Genomic DNA, 22,234 nt, shown 5'->3' on the forward strand with positions numbered 1-22,234 from the left:
GCTCATCTTGTACCACACATACCCATGGTGTGTTATATTAGCCCCCATCCACTACTTTCACCACCCCCCCCCCCCCCCCCCCGATCCCACATAGTTCTATTTCAGTACCTTTTCTTTTTATTTTGGTAATCAGACATTGTATCAAATTCACCGAGTTGTAACTTTTTTTAGTCTCATACGTCATTTTGGCCTTTTGAAGACGTTAATATAACATTTCATCTCTCTCTCTCTCTCTCTCTCTCTCTCTCTCTCTCTCTCTCTCTCTATATATATATATATATATATATATATATATATATATATATATATATATATATATATATATATATATATATATATATATAAAAGTGGGGCTTGGTACCCTTTTGTATTGCGTAATCAAAATTACAAGCCCGAAGGTATTACATTAACCTATAGGCGTACACACATAATGAATATGATAGTGAAATAACCCCTGAGATATTCAATGATTACAAACCATAGGGGGAAAACTACAAGTGATGCAAAGTTACAAAAGATGGGTGATACAACAAAAGTTAGGAGCATGCGAGTGAGGGAAGAAAGTAGCAGAGAGCTGATGCAGAAATAGGCCACCCTGACGTGGAGAGGAGGCCAAAACTCAACCAAAGAATTTCCGATAGCCAACTCCAAATCTCCAAGGCCGTATACAACAGCGCATCCAAGCAGAAGAGACATCACCACCGCAAGAAGACACTGCACCAAAAATCCGAGAGAGATACCCTCTAGCCATCCCTGGCAATGATCAGCAGGGCTATGGCATTCTTCAACCTGCAAGTAGTTGCAGTATATGGTGCAAATCTGAAGGTGAGGCCAGAACCACCCAACACACCCACGTCCACCAAACCAATTCCAAACGTAAATCAACCATCAAACAGGAGAAAAAACAAAAAAGAACAAGCAATAAACAGGAAGAACAAGCAAACGTACACGCACGCACACCTCAACCACAAGCAGACATGCAGAACACACTCAAATCCATAAGCACAAGCTACACAAGTGACATAGGAGGGGAACAGATATCTGGTGAAGACAGCCAAGTAAAGCACCTCTCTCTCTCTCTCTCTCTCTCTCTCTCTCTCTCTCTCTCTCTCTCTCTCTCTCTCTCTCCCCTTGGTTCATCGCTTCCGTATCATGAACTTTGATATGGTGTCACAGCCTTGAGCAAGAACACCACCGTTGAGTAGATCTTCTCCTCCTCGTGATTAGTGTTTTCCCTCTTGAAATGTTGCCAGTGTATCGTCGTCCTCTCCCATGCACTGACGACAGTATCCCCGCTGCCAGCGTTTTGGAACGTTGCTCCCAGCGCTTCTTGACGACGACGGAGCCCTTAATAGCTACGGCTCACGACGACGACCCCTTGATGACTCAGCATTTTGAAACGCTATGAGCAAAGATAATTGGGTGGTATAGGGCAGCCAAATTAGAGGGCATCGTCATAGTCTTGGTGGCTTGGGAGGAAGGAATTTTGGAGCTCAATTTTTTTTAAGGCAGTGCAAAATTTTGTGGAGCCGCTTGGGGAATTTTTAAAGCCTTTTGGGAGTGTGAGGTGGAAGTCCATGCTTGCCAAGAGTAAAACCCGGCTTGCAAAGGCTTGTACCTGCGAGATGGGCCCCCCTTGCTCGAGCGCCAGCGATAGCAATGACCAACACCAACAAATGGCTATGAAAAGTGGATCGACCAGTATCCAGTTATTAGTGGCCTATGTACGGACAAACTTCTCAAGGAAACCGTCAATTTGTTTGGCTCGGGATTGTGAAGCCAAAAGAAAATGTACGAGTTCACTAGAGGACAGAGGCAAAGGCAACCTTGACAAGGACGACAGGGCCAATGCCTAGTTAGCTACCTCGATACCCACGAGGTTCGACGTCCGTCGTTTTAAATGCGACAAGACGCTTTCTTTGGCTCGGGAATGCAAAGCCAAAGGCAAAAGCAAGAAGTCACAAAAGGACGAGGGCAAAGGCAAGCTGGACACAAATAGCGGTACTAAAGATTTGACGAAGGAGATCGGCATGGCACACGTGTTGGTGGCCATAGTGGCCACGACGCCACATTTCTATTCAGGTGGTGGTTGCCGCCACTAGCTTCAACCAGGGAGAGGCTTGTGAGCGGTAGAGAGAGGCAAACAGTGCTCCCTACAAAATAATTTGGACCCATATGTTGGAGTTCAAGGTATCCGTGTTTGAACACGTGGATTGCAGTTCAATGCACATGCATCTCGTAAAGAATCAATGCGACGTATCTAAAATACTACAAATGAGTGCACCAATCCATTGTTGTTGACTAGATTATGGACAAGATGTGTTTCAAAGTTTATTATGTAGGAAAGTTTCGACGTGGTGTGTTCAAAGTTCACGAATGGGGATTCTTGGATGTAGTGTGGTCTACAATTCAATTTTCTATGAGGCAACCAGTGCTCAAGATGGCATTCTTCTTAGGTGACACGTTGATAATAGCAAATCCGAGGTGTATCCAACATGAGAGCTATTGCTGGAGTGTCCATGGAGCTTGTCATTCCTCTCAAACAATGAAGGCTTCTCGACAACTTCCTCAAGGTTTACGTCAACCTTTACCTGCACCTCAAGAAAGATGGGAAAGTATCAGTATGGATTTTATCACTACTTTGCTTCATTCCCAAAAAGGCAATGCACACATTCTCGTAGTGGTTGATCAGTTTTCAAAGATGGCACATTTCATTCCTTGCAAGAAGGCTGCTTCTGCCCCAGACGTAGCGACATTGTTTGTGCAACACATTTTCAGATTACATGCGTTGCCAACTTGCCAAAGTCTATTGTTTCAGATAGAGATCCAAAATTCACAAGACATTTTTGGACATCTCTCTTCAAATCTCTTGTACAAATTTGTTATTCAGCTCAGCATACCATCCTCAAATTGATGGTCAAACAGAAAGAGTGACTCAAATTTTGAAAGAAATGCTTCGACATTACATACAAATTCGATTGGGGTCATGGGAAGAATTATTGCCACTTGTAGAGTTCGCATACAATAACTCCACCCATTCAGTGACTGGCATGACTCCATTCCAAGCAGCTTATGGGCATACTCCTCTTGTACCTACAAACTTTGTTCTTCAGCACAAAGTAGCTCTAGCAGATCAGTTGGTTCAAGAAATGCAAGATGTACCTATTCAAGTACGTGACAAGTTGGTTCATGTCCAACAAAAATACCAAAAGCAAGCCAATAAGCGTCGACGACATGCAGATTTCCAAGAAGGAGATTTGGTCTTTTTATATGTAGCCCCTCATCGCTACAAAACTGTGAAATCGATCTTTCCAAAGTTGCGACCTCGCTTCTATGGACCTTTCAAGATAATCAAGAAGTATTCAGTTGTCAGTTTGAAGTTGGAGCTTCGACTCTCATGGGAAAAACTTCATCCAGCATTCCACATTTCCTGGCTCAAACAGTACATACAAGGAGATTTGCCTATTCCAAACTTATCTTCTTATGTGCCAGAAATTGAAGATGAACACATTATTCTTGTTCCGGAGAAGATTCTTGATGTTCGTCAAAAAGAGACAAGACGAAAGATCACAACAGAATTTCTTGTTTAGTGGATGGATCTTGATGAGTTTGATTCCACTTGGCAGACGGATGAAGACATGCAGCGGTACCCTAACCTCTTTCAAGAGTTCTTGACAAGCGGATGCCTTTCATTTGAACACGGGGTTTTAATTTAAATGGGAGGGAAGGTCAAGATTGTGACTTGCTACACTCTTCTTAATTCATTACAGATGGAGATGCGGAGTGTGACTAACCCAAGAGGACTACTGTTCTCGATTGGTCACAACTCCGACTAGTCATGCCCCTTCAACCAATGGTTGCGGCTCTTCATCAAATGGATGTGTCTATTCGCCTAAAGGATGTGTCTTCGTGAAGGGTCATATCTTTTCATATGTACATGTTCGTCTCCTATATAAGGAGCCCTTGTATCACACTTTCAATCAATCAAACATAGAGTCTTTTGAGTCTTGTCTCTGAGTCAAGTTCAAGTTTCTTAAGTCTTAATCATGAGTTTAAGTACTTAATTAAGGATTAGTAACTAGAATCCTTACACATCGCTTCCGCATCGTCAACTTTGACAGCTACTGGGTACTGGGTACCGATCTTCTGATGCCAAGGGAGAACCCTAGGCTTACTTATATAGGGGAAAAAGATGAGGTCAAATAGTAGGCTAAAGGAGCCCCGACAACTTCTAATAATTGAAGTCACTTATTAAAATGATTTAGTGATTGTCCATATGCCTATATGCTTAAATGATTGTACCATGCAAGTGAGGGTATGCAACTATATTGATTTGTCTAATCATACATGGCCTCAAAGAGGCTCACAAAGGTGCCAAAAAAGATCCTAAGTTAACTAAGACAGATGCTAACCTGTAGCAATAGCTTTTCCACGTGGCTCAAGTGCAATGCACACATAACATCCCCCTTGTTAAAGGTGAGACACAACTGCCGAACTACTTTCTGTGGATGTTTTCTGTACTTCTAATGTTAAATGCTTATGATGCTTGTGGATGCATAAACTAATGAAAACTCCTCCAAACTTACGAGTATTACGGATGTAGGTATTGTTGTGTTGTAAACACCGTAAGGATTACTAGGCAGCCTTACTACTGTCGCATAATATCAGCCTTGATGCTAACTCTACATTGCCAACAAGTACTACCACCCAGTTAGTCATGCCATGAAAACATTTCGAGTGAAGATGGAAGGTAAGGGTGCTCGGAGGAATATCCAATGGTTCCATGTCGACGAAAGTGGATGCACGCTACCAGTGAATGTGAATGCAGAAGAGGATAAGGGATCCTTTGTCCAACTCTTTCCATATCCGTATACAAGGGAAGCAAATCTTAGTAAGACCTGGATCTTTGTGTATTCGATTCCAATCTTCATTCATGATGATGAGGTTATGCCTTAAGGGTATCCAAGACATAGTGATGATGACGGGAGTGTGCTCATGATGGACTAAGGGTGGGAGTGGTTGATATCTCTAGGCAACAGGTATTAGCCCGGGCCAGGGACATGATACTTCTTTGATATAGAGAGGAAAAAATCTAAGAACAAGGTTCCTTGAGTTCTTGATTCTTCTTGGGTTCTTGATTCTTCCCTTGATACCAATGTTAGGTACAACAGAAGTGATTGATGGTGAATGCTCAAGATGAGTGCTCACTGCATACTCAAGGTTCCTTTTACTTCATGAGAGAAATGTGCAATAGACTGGAGAGAGAAGAGAGAATGATATTGTGAGTGAAGGTTTTGTGAGTGATAGAGAGAGAAGAAGACAACACCGGATGGGGTCCCAAATTCCCCTCCAAGGGCCCTTCTCTCTATTGCTACAGAGGTATTTGCTTTAGATGCACAAATGTTGATACAATGGATCTCGATGTTGATGGAATCTAGCTGTAGATGCTTGGATCTACAAGGCTAAGGGCTGAAAATTGAAAACGCTAGGCTTGAAGGCTGAAAACTGAAATCGTTGAGTGATCTACAAGCTAACACGTTTGAAGGTGTTTCCAAAAACGCTAGGTCAGAGGAAACGCAAGGAGTGCTCAGGGCTGAAAACACTATAGGGTACTTCTGAGGGTATTGATACCCTTGGTCTTGGTCCTGAACTTATGCTTCTATGGATGCCCCTAGGGGCTCTTATACATACCATTTGAAAGCTGGGTTGAGCAGAGTCGGATGTAAAGCCCCATGACTTTATAAAATAATGTTGAAATGTCGCTTATTAATAAGTTAAAGAACCCTTAATAAGAGGTGCTTCCCATGCAATGAATACCTAGAATACCTAGGCTTGATACTATACTAGACTATGGGAACAGCCCTTAGTGCCTACACCTCGCAAACACGGTGCAACAGAAGGGTTTAAGAATTTTAACTCAAATCTAGTGCTTCACACAAACACCAGGTTACTTTACTTCGCTTGGGAGAAACTGAACAATGAAAGAGAGGCAAAGAGAAAGAGAGAGAGAGAGAGAGAGAGATGACACTACATGTCCCTCAAGGGCCCTCTTGCTCTGTTGCCAAAGCAAATACTTGCTTTAGGTTACGTACACAATGCTGATACAATGGTTGAATGCTAAATGTTGATGTTGAATACTTCATACAAAAACACAACGCTAGATTTGATGCTCGCTGCGAGGATCTGTAAAACGCTAGGACTGATTTGATAATATAGGCTGAAAAACGCTCATAATGTTGAAGGTGCTAGCAATGGAAATGCTGAGGGAAAAACACTAGGGTGCTATTGGGTACCGATCTTCTAATGCCAAGGGAGAATCCTAGGCTTACGTATATAGGGAAAAAAGAGGAGGTCAAGCAATAGGCTCAAGGAGCCCCGACAACTTCTAATTATTAAAGTCACTTATTAAAATAGCTTAGTGACTGTTCATATGCCTATATGCTTAAATGACCGTGCAAGTGAGGGTATGCAACTATACTAATCGGCCTAATCATGCATGTCCTCTGAGAGGCTCCCAAGGTGCCATACTAGATCCTAAGTTAAGACTGATGTTGACCTATAGCAGTAGCTTTTCCATGTGGGTCAAGTGCAATGCACACGTAACACCCGGTCTATATCCCAATGAAGTAAGCATGAAGACTGGATTTGTCTACAAGTCCTGGAAATTGCAAAAGCCATGCAATTGCTCCCCACGTCACAAACCCATCATGCATGCTCACACTAATCAACAAACAACAAGCTGCCCTCCACACTAGTTGAGTACATGGACAAACCCAGAAAAAATGCCTCAAAGACTCAAGTTATAAAGTACGTCTCTAACAAGTCGGGTCGTGACCACCAGGAAATCTTGCGACATATCATGCGGCTGATCATAAGGATCCAGATGCATGAACAAAACTGTCACTGAAAAGCGGCGTAGATGTGTGATCCTGCCATCCCTTTGACTAACCTGGACTATGAGATGAGTGTTGTGTCTGCAAGATAAGCCTCCTCCCAAGAGAGACAATGTACTCAAAAATGAAAGAGGGGCCCATCAACCTTCAAAGAAGGCTACAAACAGTCCCCATGATCTTAATACAACTCACCCAAGGGCCTTCCCTACAATATCCACAATCTCCAAAGCGGTGCCTTCTTTGTAGTGAAAACAGGGTCAACACATGAGCCCCTCTCTAAAGAGACCACCACGCTAACAGGCTACCAATGAGCATCCAACTGTTGCTCAAGAGGTACCTCAACCTCAAATTCCAAGCTGATGTGATAGCCATGATAGCCAATCCATCCAATGTCAAACACCAGGGTCCCCTATTGCACAACAATTAGGTCTCCAATGTTAGGGTCCTCACCAACCCCGATAAGAAGGTAAAATTGTCTATCTCCCAATGTACCCATGACAGTGAGCAAGGATAGCCTCATCAATCTCTCCCATATGGAAACCAATCCCTCTGCAGACCCCCTAGATAGCACCAATGACCTATGCACCAACCAAGGAAGCATCTGACCAATGACATAAGGAAGCTCTCGAACCATCATCCCATCTAGTCCAATCAATGTGTATCCTCTCGCCTAGCTAACGCCAAACAAGTGACTATCTCTCTACCTCCTCCACACAAGAAGATGGCGTCGAATCAAAAGAAGGCGGAAATCCCTCCCAATCCTCAACAAGCACCACATAAAGGGTGACAAATGGGATATATCTAAAGGAGCATCTACAAAGATGAATCTGATGGTCGAGCGCCAAGCTCTGGCACTTCCATAGACCCAAACCAAGGAGAGGCACATGACAAAGCATGGTATAAAAATTGTTTCCAAGGCTCAGCCCCAAGAAATAATCATGAGCTTGGCAAGCACTACCTTGCTTTACATCTCTAGATCAATAATCCCCAAGCCTCCCTCCTCTCTAGGCATTATAACTGTGTCCCAATAAACTCGTGGCCGTGTGTCAGTATATCCATTGAAACCAATCCACAAGAAGTTGCACACTAGGCACCGCAAATGTGCCAATGAAGAGTTGTGCAAGATGATGTAAAGCCATTCGCAAGAAGTACTTGATTCACCACAAGGGCTCCACCAACCCAAGACAAATGCAAGGAAGACCAATGGCAAAGCTTTCTCTTGAAGACTATAAAACTGGCTCAAATTGTTGCTCAAAAGACACATCAATGTAAAAAGCCCCGCTTCTATTGATAAGAATACTTTAATTTGAGCAACACTATTCCCATTAAAAAGCATCAAAAGCTTATCTTGAGACCAGTCCACTAATTCATGAACATTAAAGTTCTCTAGATGGAACACTATTCCCATTAAAAAGCATCAAAAGCTTATCTTGAGACCGGTCCACTAATTCATGAACATTAAAGTTCTCTAGATGGAAAAACGCTTGCATAAGAAAACCAAAACAGCGAGAAACTGCTGCATCTTTATGGATCCTAAGGACAATGGTGAAAGGATGTGGCACAATCGCATGCAGATAAAGAACGAGTGGTGGCATTGATGTAGATAATGCACATGCATGGAGGCACTGGAGATGATGGGGGCACGAGTGGCTTACATTGCTTTGCACATACTCTCGACTAGTTCCAAAAAGCTTCTCCCCATATGCACCTAGGCCACTTCGCAAGATATCTTCACCAGCACCATAACCAAGAGGGTTGCCTGAAGCAGGTCTCTTTGCGCCCCCAAGGTCGTCATACAAGGGTACCTGGCAAAGATCTCCAAATGCACGTATTAGAACATGACATAGCTCCTCATGTAACACGCATTTTGCATGCATAAACAAAGCTCGTCACAAATGTGGGAACGGGAATGCATTTTCAAAGATCGGTGTACAGAGTTGAAGTTACCTGCTGTGACGGTAGAGGCGGCTGCCACGCCATAACAGAGCTTCAACTCTCTCTCTCTCTCTCTCTCTCTCTCTCTCTCTCTCTCTCTCTCTCTCTCTCTGCCCTTCTTCTTCTTCCTCCTCCAGGTCAGATGGTCTGTGATCTTACAACTCGAGTCGCCTTGCCCAAAGCTGCAGGAAACGATCTCGCTCACAAATTCACAAATTTAATCTGCATGTCCACCCATCGAATTGAGGTCGAGCAAAGTATTGAAACAAAAAAGGGACAAGCTCTATAATTCGATGCTATTAATTATGTCTATAATACTTATTAATTACAGACATTAAAATGAAGGGGGATAGAGAGAGAGAGAGAGAGAGAGAGAGAGAGAGAGAGAGAGAGAGAGAGTTTTCATCGAAGCGTGCCAGACTTTTTAACTTGAGAGCGTGTTTGGGATACCAAGCATAGTGTTTCAAAGGTGTACCTCGCAAAAAATCACAAGGAGGGTTAGAGTTTTGTGAAGCTCAATGTTCGGAATCATACAAGATGTCAATGTTATTAATTGTTTGTTGTTCCATTTTTATGTTTCAAAAAAAAAACATGGAAGCCTCCTTGCATGGGGGAGTTTGCACAGTCCTCCCCAATTTTATAATACGAAGGAACGTGCCATTCCCATGGCAGCGTGCAATTTTTAGCGCATTCATTGATTGTGTTATCATTGTCAAAAATCAAAAAATGGTAATGCTTACTCATCGTGCAATTGAATGTCTATCGTCGGTTGCATTTATTCTTCCATATGACTGCACTGCTCAAAACAAGCATGATAGTGGAGGCGGAGTGGACATTGCAAAGCCTAAACTGGGTTACCAAGCTTTGGTATGGAAGAGCTTAGAGGGCTTTTTTAAAGTGGTAGAGGACCATTTTGAGTGCAGTAAGTGCATACTGGAGGCAGGGAGACCAAGGCGAGGACTGAAGTTGTGTCACCAAAGCTTTTTTATGGAAGAGCCGAGAGGCTCTTTTGCAGTGGTAGGGGACAATATATGAGTGCGACAAGCGCATATGATATCCTGCAACTATATATGTTTGCCTTACAAATACTTGATAGCTTCATTAACGGATCATTGAGCCCTTCCTCTTGCATCAGTTGTCCAGCAGTTATGACCTGGCTGCTTTCAAGCACCATTCTTAATCCTCATGCATTCAAATTTTTGTGTCGTCTCTGACATGCCAATAGTTGCATAAAAGTCACTCATTAACACATGTTGCAATAGCTTTTTGTGCTTTCGTAAAAGGGCACCACATTGGCATACATATGAGCCAAAGAATTGGCAAGCACAACATGTTTCCAAGAGCCTTTGAGCAGCAATCCATGCAATGAGAATATTGAGAAAAAAGGTTGCAGTAGGGGAGATCTTGCGTAGAGCCACATGCCTTCAAGATGCATGCATAGGTGATTGCATCTACTGAAAACATATTAGAGCTTTCTCTTGTGGGGCAAAACCTGCAATCAGTGCATTCCAAGAGTCCACACTCTGGATAAGAAGCTGAAAACATCCTAGCGCTTTCTGGCCCTACTCATGTTGTGCATATCCGGCGACCAATGCAATCCAATGCTTTGCATCCACTGAAAACAACCTAGAGCTTTTGGCCCTACTCTTGTTGTGCACATCCCACAATCAATGCAATCCAAGAGGTGATATTCCGGACAGGAAGCTCCTCAAGCACTTTTTGTGCTTTCTCAAGCGCACCACATTTGGCATACATATCGACCAAGGCAGTGCCAAGCACTACATCTTTCTCAAGTGCACCACATTTGGCGTACATATCAACCACGATAGTCCCAAGCAGGATAACTATTTTCAATAGACTCTTGACAAACAATATAATTGTGAATTTATGTGCCCATATCAGCATCTTGTGGCACATGCCTTCAAGATGCATGCATAGGTAGATCTTTCTCTTGTGGAAAAAGCGTGCAATCAATGCATTCAAATAGTCCACACTCCGACTGGGAAACTGAAAAATAGCCTAGAACTTTTTGGCCCTACTTCTGTTGTGCCTATCCCATGACCAATGCATTCTAATGCTTTGCATCCCCTGAAACAGCCTACCACTTTCTGGCCTTGCTTTTGTTGTGCACATCTCGCAATCAGTGCATTCCAAGAGGAAACATTCAGGACACGAAGCTCCTCAAGCAATTTTTGTGCCTTCTCAAGTGCACCACATTTGGTATACAAATCGACCAAGGAAGTGCCAAGCACGACATCTTATGGCCTTTATCCTATTGTGCATAGAGCTACATGCCTTCAAGATGCATGCGTAGGTGATTGCATCTGTTGAAAACAGACTGGAGCTTTCTCCTATGGCAAATCTTGCAATCAACGCATTCAAAGAGTCCACACTCCATACTCTAGCGCTGCTCTTGTTAAGCACATCCCGCAATCAATGCATTCTAAGAGGCGAAATTCCAAACAGGAAGCTCCTCAAGCACTTTTTGTGCTTTCTAAAGCGAGCCACATTTGGCATGCATATCGACCAAGATAGTGCCAAGCATGACACCTTTTTGGCCCTAATCTTGTTGTGCATAGGACCACATGCCTTCAAGATGGATGCTTAGGTGATTGCATCTACTGAGAAAAGACTAGAGCATCCTGAAATCAGTGCATTTCGAGAGTCCACAACCCGGACTCTAGCATTGCTCTTGTTGCGCACATCTCACAATCAGTGCATTCGAAGAGGCGACATTTTGGACAAGAAGCTCCTCAAGCACTTTTTGTGCTTTCTGAAGCACACCACATTTGGAATACATATCAACCAAGACAATACCAAGCATGACATCTTTCTCAAGCGCACCACATTTGGCATACATATCTGGAAAGAGGCCCTCCCTTTACATACATATCAACCAAGACAGTGCCAGTGGCAAGCACGACATCTTTTTTTAACGGCCTTTGACTAGTAATATAGTTGTGAATTTTTGTGCCCATGTCAGCATCTTGCATAGAGCAACATGCCTTCACAATGCATGCGTAGGTGATTACATCTAGAGAGAGGCCCTCACTTTGCATCTGCTGAAAGCAGATTAAAGCTTTCTGGCGCTACCCCTATGGGGAAAATCTTGCAATCAATGCATTTCAAGAGTCCACACTCCGGACAAGAAGTTCCTTGAGCAATTTCGTAGAGCCACATGCCTTCAAGATGTAAGCATAGCCTTCAAGACAAAAGTATATGTGACTAAATTTGGAGAGATAAACGTTGCTTTGCATCTCCTGGAAACATTAAAGAGCTTTCTGGAACTGCCCTTGTTGCACATATCCTGCAATCATTCCAAGAAGTGACACTCCGGACATAGGACTTTTTTTTCTTTCTCAAGCGCTCCACATTCGGCATACATGTCGACTAAGGCACTGCCAAGCACGACATATTTTTTCAACATCCCTTGACTAACAATATAATTGTGAATTTTTGTGCTCATATCAGCATCTTCTGTTGCCTGAAGGAGAAAACAATCAATGAGTTGCACATGCCTTCAAGATGTAAGCATAGCCTTCAAGACAAAAATATATGTGACTGAATTTGGAGAGATACACATGCTTTGCATTAGCTGGAAACATTGTAGAGCTTTCTGGGACTGCTCTTGTTGCACATATCCTGATCAGTGCATTCCAAGAGGCGACATTCCGAACAAAGCACTTTTTGTGCTTTCTCAAGTGCTCCACATTTGGCATACATATCGACCAAGGCAGTGCCAAGCATGACATATTTTTTCAATAGCCTTTTACTAACAGTAGAATTGTGATTTTTTTTGCCCGTATTAGCATCTTGTGTTGCTTGAAGGAGAAAACAATCGATGACTTGCACATGCCTTCAAGATGTAAACATAGCCTTCAAGAAAAAAAAATTGTGACTGAATTTGGAAGGATACACGTGCTTTGCATCAGTTGGAAACATTGTAGAGCTTTTTGGCACTGCTCTTGTTGTGCAAAGTTGCTACTGCATTGCAGCTGCTGATGGGTTGCCGTTGCTCTTCATTGTTGGATACTATTAAAAGAGTCAAAGAGGCAAAGTTGCAATGTTTCCATTACAAATACCCAACCATGTGGAGAAAGGAGCAACCAGATTTTTGAATTTGTTTGTATGCTAACAAAGTAACAAGTAGCATTTGTGGCAAGATTAGGAAATGGTCATGCCAGGCATACTTATCAGTGCTATTTTATTGGATAATGCCTTAGTTGTGGTCACGCGAAGTGACCGGCCTGGCATGGTTCAACTATGCTTGTAGATTTGCAACTAGTCTCTTACGACCCTTTCAAGGACCCCTACCTACACATCACATTTATGAGGATCCACCTACACTTGTAGATCAAGAAGAGTAGCTCATCCCTGACTAAATAATTGATTATGAGACCACCACCACACACACTGACATGGTTTACAATTGTTATCTCTTGACTTTAAAAGACCACCCTAGTGAAGATGCTAAATGGATGCTTGAAATTTTTTTATAAAACTTTCCAGATCTTCTTCACACTTTTTATCACTCACGGTCAAGTTGATTCTCTATTGAGCAACTGAGAATAGTTGCCATCCCTGGTGGGAAGGATTTTATGAGAATGGGCCTCTCCTGTTGTATATAGTTAGCATCACAATTGGGATAGTTGGCATGTAATGGTTGATTACGTGGTCTTTTATTTTTACTAATAGTGAGATTGATGTTGTGTAGATTTGATTTTAGGAACCGAGGAGAAGGTGCCAAATAATATCTATCGGCCATTTATATTTGCACATTGTTTTAATTATTTTTACTATTTTTTATCAATAAGCCAATATGGTTCCATTGTATTTATTTAGTGAGAACTCAGCCTATAGAGGGTCATGCAAGAAGTGACAGTCACCAGTCATGGACTAAAGCGTAAAGAGGGGCCTCAAATACTTGGCACACCTAAAATAGGTTTCATAATAAAATTAAATACTTAGTTCCACAAGAGGTGCCGCAGAGTTTGGAGGCAACAATTTTAAGGCATTCTTGTGCAAGATTCTCCTCTCTCTACTCTTATGCTAAGTTGTGTGTGCAGAAATCATGTCTACAACTCCTAATCTTACATGCTCTCACTATCTAAGCTATTCTTGTGTGTGTGTGTGTGTGTGTGTGTGTGTGTGTGTGTGTGTGTGTGTGTGTGTGTGTGTGTGTGTGGTGTCCTTGTCTATTGTGGGGAGAGATGGTGAGAGTTTTATGGTTACATGTGTGAGGAAAAGATGAATGGTTTAAGCTTATGTTCTCCCAGTCTCCCAATAAGAAGGTCCTTTAATTACCATGTTGATCCATTTGTTAATATGATGGAATATCATGACCCTTTAATCCAATCGCGAGTTGGTAACTCTCGACTATTGGAGTATTTGTTCATTTGGACAAAAGGCAACGATGGGTCAAGCCTCCTTGAAATTGTGCATGATATGAAATTGTTCTATATTAGTAAGCCTCTTTAAAATTGTGCACAATACGGAGTCTAAACAAATAGTTCTATATCAGTAAGGACATCTCGTTTCTCAGGTGACATAAACCATTGTAGACTCTCCTTGTTGCAAATAATGTTGAAGGTGATTATATGCTTGACTACAATCTGCTCCTCAAGCTGCTTATTTAATCAAAGTGGTGGTGAGGCTTCCTCACAATTGACTTAAACTCCCAAATACTCTATCTATTGAAGAGCCTGCCCCTCCCATTGTCAACCCACTCTCTTATGGGCAAACATTTTATTCTAACTAAATACAGGCCTTTGAAATTCCTCAAAACCTATCACCTTAATAATATTTGGATACCTATGTTGTCTAGCAATTGTGTATGTGGCCACTTATATCCTTCAAACTTAGCTTATTCTAATTTTCATCCGATATTTAAGGCCCATAGCTTATATATTGACTATACATTTATGTGATATTTGAAATACCCCAATCTCCATCGTTTCGTATTGAGGAAATATAGAGCCATTAGACAAACCACAAAGCCCTTTTTTTAAAGCAAAGCTCCATAAGATTTAGCTAAAGATTTCACACAAAGTATTCCATTGTGCCTGTAAAAACTTGGCGATAGATGCCACATACACCAATAATGTTAATAGTAGTGAGTTATTGATTTGTTTCCTCTGTGACAATCCAAATATCTAAGAAATTTCCCTATACTAATTGTCTTTAAGCTTAACATAATCAAGACACTTTGACTTATCATTACAATGCAATTTGAGACACTTTGTCATTCCCTAGACTAAATGTCTTTAAGGTTCAACTCATCGAGACACTTTGACTTATCATTATAATGCAAATTGAGACACTTCATCTTGTCAAGGGCTACCTTTCCTTGTACTAAATGTATTTAAGGTTAAACTCATCAAGACACTTTGATTTATCATTACAATGCAATTTGAGACACTTCATCTTGTCAAGGGCTAGCTTTAAGCTTGAAACCTTGCATAACGGATCCTAAACCTCCAAAAGTGTTGATATGCTAGTCAATGTGCTTGCCCAAAGAGTACTAAATAGCTTTTGTGCTCTACACATTGCATTTGTCATATTGGATGTGCATTTTTACAAGAAGGTCTTCCAAAAAATTTCATTTGCAATCCAACTACTCTTGGACAAATGGTCTTGTTGGAATTAGGGTTGTAGGGATGCATACACAGCTTGGAAAAGATGAAGAAGCTCAGGCATACACAGAGAGTATATTGCTTAGTGTGCAAATAGAATGGATCATATATCCCTAGAGTGATGGGTGGATATACAATGCATCGGGGGGAAAACCCTTTAGTGAGGGAAAAAGTGCCCTCGTGGTCCTAAGTGTGTTCACACACATCACTACTATATATATGATAACCCTCTGAGAGTGATGAGGTGAACAAGAGTTGGCACATGGTGTGTAGGGAAGTTCCATGCCCTAAGGACATAATCATAGTCAATCCACAAAGGGAAGCAAGCCCAAATCTTTGCAAAAAGCCTCGAGCTTCTTAAGAGGCAATGCCTTTTTTATGAACAGATCTACAAGGTTGTCTTGTGTCTGCACATAAGCCAAGTTGATCTCTCCTGTTGCAAGTCTTTCCGTGACATAGTGATATTGTATCTCAATGTGCTTTGTGCGAGAATGAAAAACTAGGTTCCTGACAACTGCCAACGCACTCTGATTATCAATGTATATGATGTTGGTAGTGTCATGTCCAACATTCAAATCATCCATAAAGGCATCTCAGCCATACACATTCAATTGTAGCTACGAAGTCTATCATGTACTCAGTCTCAAAACTGGAAGTGGCCACAATAGATTGCTTCTTGCTCAACCACGACATATGTAAATTGTCGAGTATGGACCGCGACAGGTATGTCTAAAACAAAACACAAAGACTATTTTCTCAAGAGAGATTGTGCATTTGCGTTGAGTAAGAGAGGAGCGAGAGTGTAGAGAGAGAGAGAGAGAGAGAGAGAGAGAGAGAGAGAGAGAGAGAGAGAGAGAGCTTCATCTCAAGTTCAACATTGAAGACCTTGAGACACGCACATCTCTTCTCGGTGTTGACATAATGAGTGAGAGAGAGAGAGAGCACATCGCCTCTCCTCTGGCATCAATACCATCTCTCACGGACGGCTACATCACCGACATGCTCAATGAGGTGCCTTTACAGGAGTGACACCCGACATTAGCGGCGACCTTACAAGTGTTTTATGAGCTTTCTATGCATCTTGAGAGAGGTTTGGTTATGCCATATACATTTTAGGCATGATGTACACATGTGGTTCACTTTTGAGATTGAGTTCATATTCTTGCAATGTGGTATACACATATAGTCCCCTTCACTTGGTATACCATAAACGACTAAGTAAAAGTATCGGACCCTGTGTAGCGTCAACCGGTCCAACAATCCGCATCACTCCTACTATGCACATATAGAATTTCACTCCATCCACAAGCAAGCCAGAACACCTCCAACTTACCTGAGCCTAACATAAATCAAAGCCGCTTCGCCTCCCTCGATGAACCCGAGCTCTTAAAAGATTCCAAATACCAATAGGTGGTAGGAAATTAGCACCAACCATATTAGTTTAAGCATCCTACCTCTTCAGTGCCACACCGTGTGTTTAGGCCAAGTCAAGAAAAATCTCCAATGTGTTAGCCATGTAGGTCATTCAACCCCCTACGCACTAACCGTGTAGATGAGCCTAACAAAAAAAAGAAGAAGATCTAGGCAACACCCCGGATTTAGCAAAGCCCTAGGTTATCTATCCCTTCATCCAAGGCTAAGTGATGTAGGTGATCATAATCTTGTATCAACATTGCCATGAGAAACATAACAAATGAATCCAACCAAAATAACATATTGCATATACACAAACAATTCTTTCCAAGGCAATCAAGTTGTACAACTTTTCCCTATTTTTGGATGCATACACAATATCACCTTGTCACATCACTTCACCCATATGGGACTCATGATAACAATCGTGACACAAAAAGAAAGCCGTTTTATGCAAAATTGCATGTACTGTTCAGTTTGGCTAACCATACATTCATACATCTCGCCAAACCTCCGACTATATATGGTACTCCTCCTAGGTAGCACCCCTACACGTATAGGCTATCCCATACAAAGAATGGTTCATAACTCATACTCATGACGTGGTAACGGTGAGCTAAATACATTTATCAACATGTCTAATCAAGGTCTTGATTTGGCTAAGTGTGTTTCTCCATCTGACGAGTTTATATAGTGGCTCTCAAGGGAGCCTGGGGTCCAAAAGATTGATTAAGTACAATGGGCAACAAGACGTATTTTGACCATAACTCTTCACTCACAAAATTATTTTGCATGACACATTGAAGAGAAAACACTCTAAATGACGTGGTGAATTTTTTATTGAAAGGGTTAATCCTGATTTATAATGGTTTAAAAGATATGGTCAAAATAATGTTCCTATTGCCTACATGACATAAAAGCAAAAAGTATTTTCTATGAATCTACGTGATCATAAACACACTATATGCATAATTTAGTATGCTAAACACGATGATATAAGCATCCTTGTACACTTTTGATAAACCCACACATGCCATCATGTACACACAAGAAAACCACCAAGAACGTAGTTTCCCAAAAACAATCGCAGAAAGAGAAAGAGATGATGCCTATGAAGTTTAGAGATTCTTATTGTGAAGAAGGAGTGATTACCAAAGATCAAAATCCTCCTTGATCTGCCACAAGAAAGTGGTGAATGTGAGCGACGTAGAGGGTTCTTCCACAAAGTCGATGTAGAGCCTATACACCATGAAAAGAGAAGAGAATAGAGAGAGATGGTTCTTCCTCTTCTTTTTCCCACGATCTTTATGAAGATGGTGATGGAGAACTTGTACCACCTTTGTATCATATACACACAAAATCTCATTGTATTCTATGCAACTGTCAGCACCCAAAACTAAGCACCAATGCCCCTTATATTGCTTACCTCCAATAGGTTGGAGTTTTTCCTAAGGGCAAGCCCTCTTCTACTAGGAATAGACCCTCCTTTTTGGGATTTTTGCTAGAAACATGGTCTTGCTTTTGGAAGTCAACTCCGGCCAAACCATTCAATTTTCCTATAGTAACCCAGTCAATAAAATGGTATTTGAGCAAGTAATGAAAGCTTACATGAACTAGACCACACCGTGGTGCCTTTGTATAATCACGACACTTATTGTATTGCCCCAACATATTTACGATGTCATTTTTAGTGAAATAATTCGTGCAAAAACTCTGTTTAATCTCATTTCTCCATCGTATGTTCATTTTTCACTCATACAGTGACCAAAAATAATATTTTTGGGGTTAGACAATATTAAAAAGCACATTGCTTTTTGAGAACTCCAAAAAGCACAAAAAGCTAAAAAAGAAAATTTACTAAAATTGAACCACGGCTTCGCATAGCCTACTGTTGGGGTAAAGGCGTTGTGCCTTTGCCCGGGGTTGGACGTCCAATGTCCCCGTCCAATGTCCGGCTGTCCACTGACCACACTAACCTTATTCTTCATATACCAAAGAATAAGAAGCTCCTCACATTTTGGAGGCTTTCTCCACCCGCACAACACATCCTCTCCTCTTTCCTCTCGCGCACCGCACCGCACCACGCACGCACACACACATTCCACATTCGTGCACTCTTCAATTGGTATCATAGCTTTGATTTTGTGGTGAGTGTAGTGCGACGATCAAGTCGATGGCTCCGCAATGATAAGCGCATTAACAATAGTAGATTTAAAAGAAGGGAGAAGGGGACAACTTGGCATTGTGTGTGCATCACATGTTTGCGAGCAGTTTTGCTCACAAACATGGAGGCTTCTATGTCGGCATTGTGTGCATGCAAATTGCAGTGCAAGAGAATCCCAGACTATAGATATGAGCTTAGGCATGTGTATTTAGCTCGTATAGAGCTATGCAGTAAGCCATTTCTAATTTTTGTAGAGAAGAACTAAGAGCAATAATTGTTGACTCGTTTTTTACGTTTTCCTCTCTTGAAACAATATTTTTTTCATATCTTTGTCATACATAGTTGGATAGATATGATCTAGGAGTCCATCCTAGGGTTTTGGCATGTTCCAAATGCACTGCTCATATCAAAAGTTTGAAATTCCAAGCTTTAATTTTCTGCAGCAATCTCAACATATGGAAGCTTGGCAGTTTGGATTCCTACATTGGAGAGCACTATGCGGTTTGCATCTTTGGCCATGTATGTCACATTGTGGTGCTATTTGAGAGAGAATTTATCTTGGATTTTCATGTGCAAGTGAGGTTTTGAGATGCGACTTTCAGATTGTTACACATCGGATGGAGTTTCGTACGCATTGTGACTGTGTATGTTTCTCCAGAGAGTAGTTTCAACACGGTTTGTGTGCAATTTATGTTATATATGCATATGTGGATACATTGTGAGCTATATATAGCTTACAAGTGACAAGTTCACAACTATACAACTATATTGGACATGTGGAGTGTCCATAGAGCTACTCATGCGGGAGTGAGTTCAGTTGCCATGATAATGGTACATGTATGCCATATGAGGATCTATGATTGAAACGGGTTGGTCTTAGACAGGGTTATGCACTTTTGATTACATCCACATGTTTTTTCTTGCTTCTCTCCATCGTGGTTGGAGAGCGTTTAAAGGTGTTGTGCCTTTGTCCGGTGTCAAAAATCCGATGTTCGGCCGTCCACTGACCACACTAATTTTATTCTATGTCAAAAGAATAGGGATCTCCTCATATCTTGGAGTCTTGCTCCACCCACACAACACGGTCTCACCTCTTTCCTCTCTCGCACCGCACCACGCACACATGCATTCTGCATCCGTGCACTCTTCACCTACCTGAACTAGGAAACTACCCTGCTTTTCACCAAAAATCATGGAAAGCGCAAAAATCAATTTACAAGCTGATTTTTATAAAATTAAACCCTAGCTTTTCTTAAACTCGTAGATTAAGGATCTAACCTTGTTTTTTACAAACAAAACATCAAAAGGCACAAAAAGCAAGAAAAAGATTTTTTTTTCCAAAATTGAACCAAGCGTTTGTCTAACCTATCAAACCATGAAAACAACCTCGCTTTCCACTTTCAAACCTCCAAACATTGGAAATTCAACGAGGAGGGCTTTCATACTTGGCAAACCTAGTTGAAAGGCTACTTAATGGAAAAGCAATTGTGGGAGTAGTCAAGCCAATGATTACTCATCCGTCATCCATTGATGGAGCATACATACAGACACGAGCTATGAGAGCACAAAATCAAGCCAAGGACTAGCAGACATTAGGAATCATAATCACTGCACTACATGACAATTATGTACACTTTACTGATGATTGTGAAACCTCATTAGCTGCATGGGCAGCCCTAGAAAAAAACTTTGGATCTAGGAAAAAGAAGAGCAAATTGAGCTTAAAGAAGGATCTATACAAGTTAAAAATGGAACACAATGAAGATGTTGCAAGCTTGGTCAATCGCTTTAAAAGCATGAACACATAACTAGCTTATGTAAACAATGCAGTACTAGAGGAGGACAAAATTTTAGTCCTTCTAGAAGCCTTACCACCTAGCTTTGACCAGATAATGACCATCATTGAGGAGAAGGATCCAACACCAGATTTCCAAGATGTATTTAACTCTTTAATGTCTGAGGAGAAGAAGCAAGGGAGGAATGTTACTTACTTCATCAAGAGGATCTTTTGTCACATCCTCATCATCAAGTGTAAAGAAGTGCTATGATTGTGGGAGAATGGGACATGTATCAAAGGATTGCGACACCAACAAGTCTTGCAACAAAACGTGGTAAGAAGGCGTATCCTCCTTCTCGATGCTACTCAAGTGGACAAAGCAGTGGTGGGAGCAGCAAAATCAGAAATAACAAAGGCAAGAAACCTACAAGAGGATGAGCTCATGTAGTGGAGGATGAAGAAGAAGACGAAGACCAAGGTGAGAACAACCTGGTCTACTGCAATGACATACTGTGAAGATTGTAGCCTCTCTTCAAGGGGAGGAATTTCAGTCATCCTTTGTGGCTCTGTCATTGTTTGTGGATATGTATTGACATCTTGTGTGGATATTGTGTCATCCTTCATGGATATAAAGAATCTTCAATGTATTGTCCTAGTCCAAACCTCAAGGGGAGGATTGTAAGGTGTGAGCTTTGTCCTAGAGTCACTAGAGTATGAATCAAGGAGAGAAAAGGTGGAATTATCCCACATGTAGTGGTGCAAAGCTGTAGAGCTACTTAAAGCTCATTTCATGAATAAACATTTCATTCCATGTTTGCATTACATCTCTCTTGTTTATGATGAGCTTGTGATGGGTTAGCAAACTACTCAAGATTGTGTTTATGAGTCCAAGTTAATCTATCTTGGAACCTAATTTTCTTGAGTGATAATCTAGGCTACACACACTCACTTGTGTGCACGATGTTTGTCTTTCATCCACCCTAGCTAGCACAATCCCATTCCCATCATCTTGTACACAATGTGAGCTGAAATGAAGATCACCTAATGCTTCTCTACTGCAATCTACTTCAGGTCTGAGTGATTTCATGTGCACCAAGATCCAATCGTGAGCTCTAAAATGGCTATCTTGGCCGATGCACCAATGCTTGCATGACACAAAGTGAATATCAATTTTGAGTGCACAATACGAGAGCATGTGTGTGCATGTGCAGTGAAGGAAGAAATGAGAAGAGGGAGATGCTTGCTCAATGGAGTTCAATAGTGAGCAATGTCCGACTAACTCCTTATTCTATAGTAAAAGAAGAATAGAGCTAGTAGATGGATTAGTGATTATAAAGTCGGCCACTTGGCCGTTACCTTAACAAACTTATAGTCAATGATAATTATTATGTAAGGGCACGGTAATGTTACTAAAATTGCG

At 41.5% G+C, this 22,234-nt stretch overlaps 1 protein-coding gene across 1 annotated transcript in view; it reads right to left on the bottom strand.

The window, feature by feature from the left end:
- Positions 1 to 9,099, bottom strand: part of LOC147433596 (uncharacterized) — an 83,821-nt gene extending 74,722 nt beyond the window's left edge. Inside the window, exons 1-2 of the mRNA XM_086490276.1 lie at positions 8,841 to 9,099; positions 8,549 to 8,698 (exon numbers count right to left, since the gene is read on the bottom strand). Of these exons, the coding sequence (XP_086346402.1) occupies positions 8,549 to 8,698; positions 8,841 to 8,873 (183 nt within the window). The 5' untranslated portion in view covers positions 8,874 to 9,099. The remainder of the gene's footprint in view (positions 1 to 8,548; positions 8,699 to 8,840) is intronic.
- Positions 9,100 to 22,234: the final 13,135 nt, after the last annotated feature.

Source organism: Adiantum capillus-veneris, chromosome 19, assembly GCF_014529385.1.
Source record: "Adiantum capillus-veneris isolate H3 chromosome 19, ASM1452938v2, whole genome shotgun sequence".
NCBI lineage: Eukaryota > Viridiplantae > Streptophyta > Polypodiopsida > Polypodiales > Pteridaceae > Adiantum > Adiantum capillus-veneris.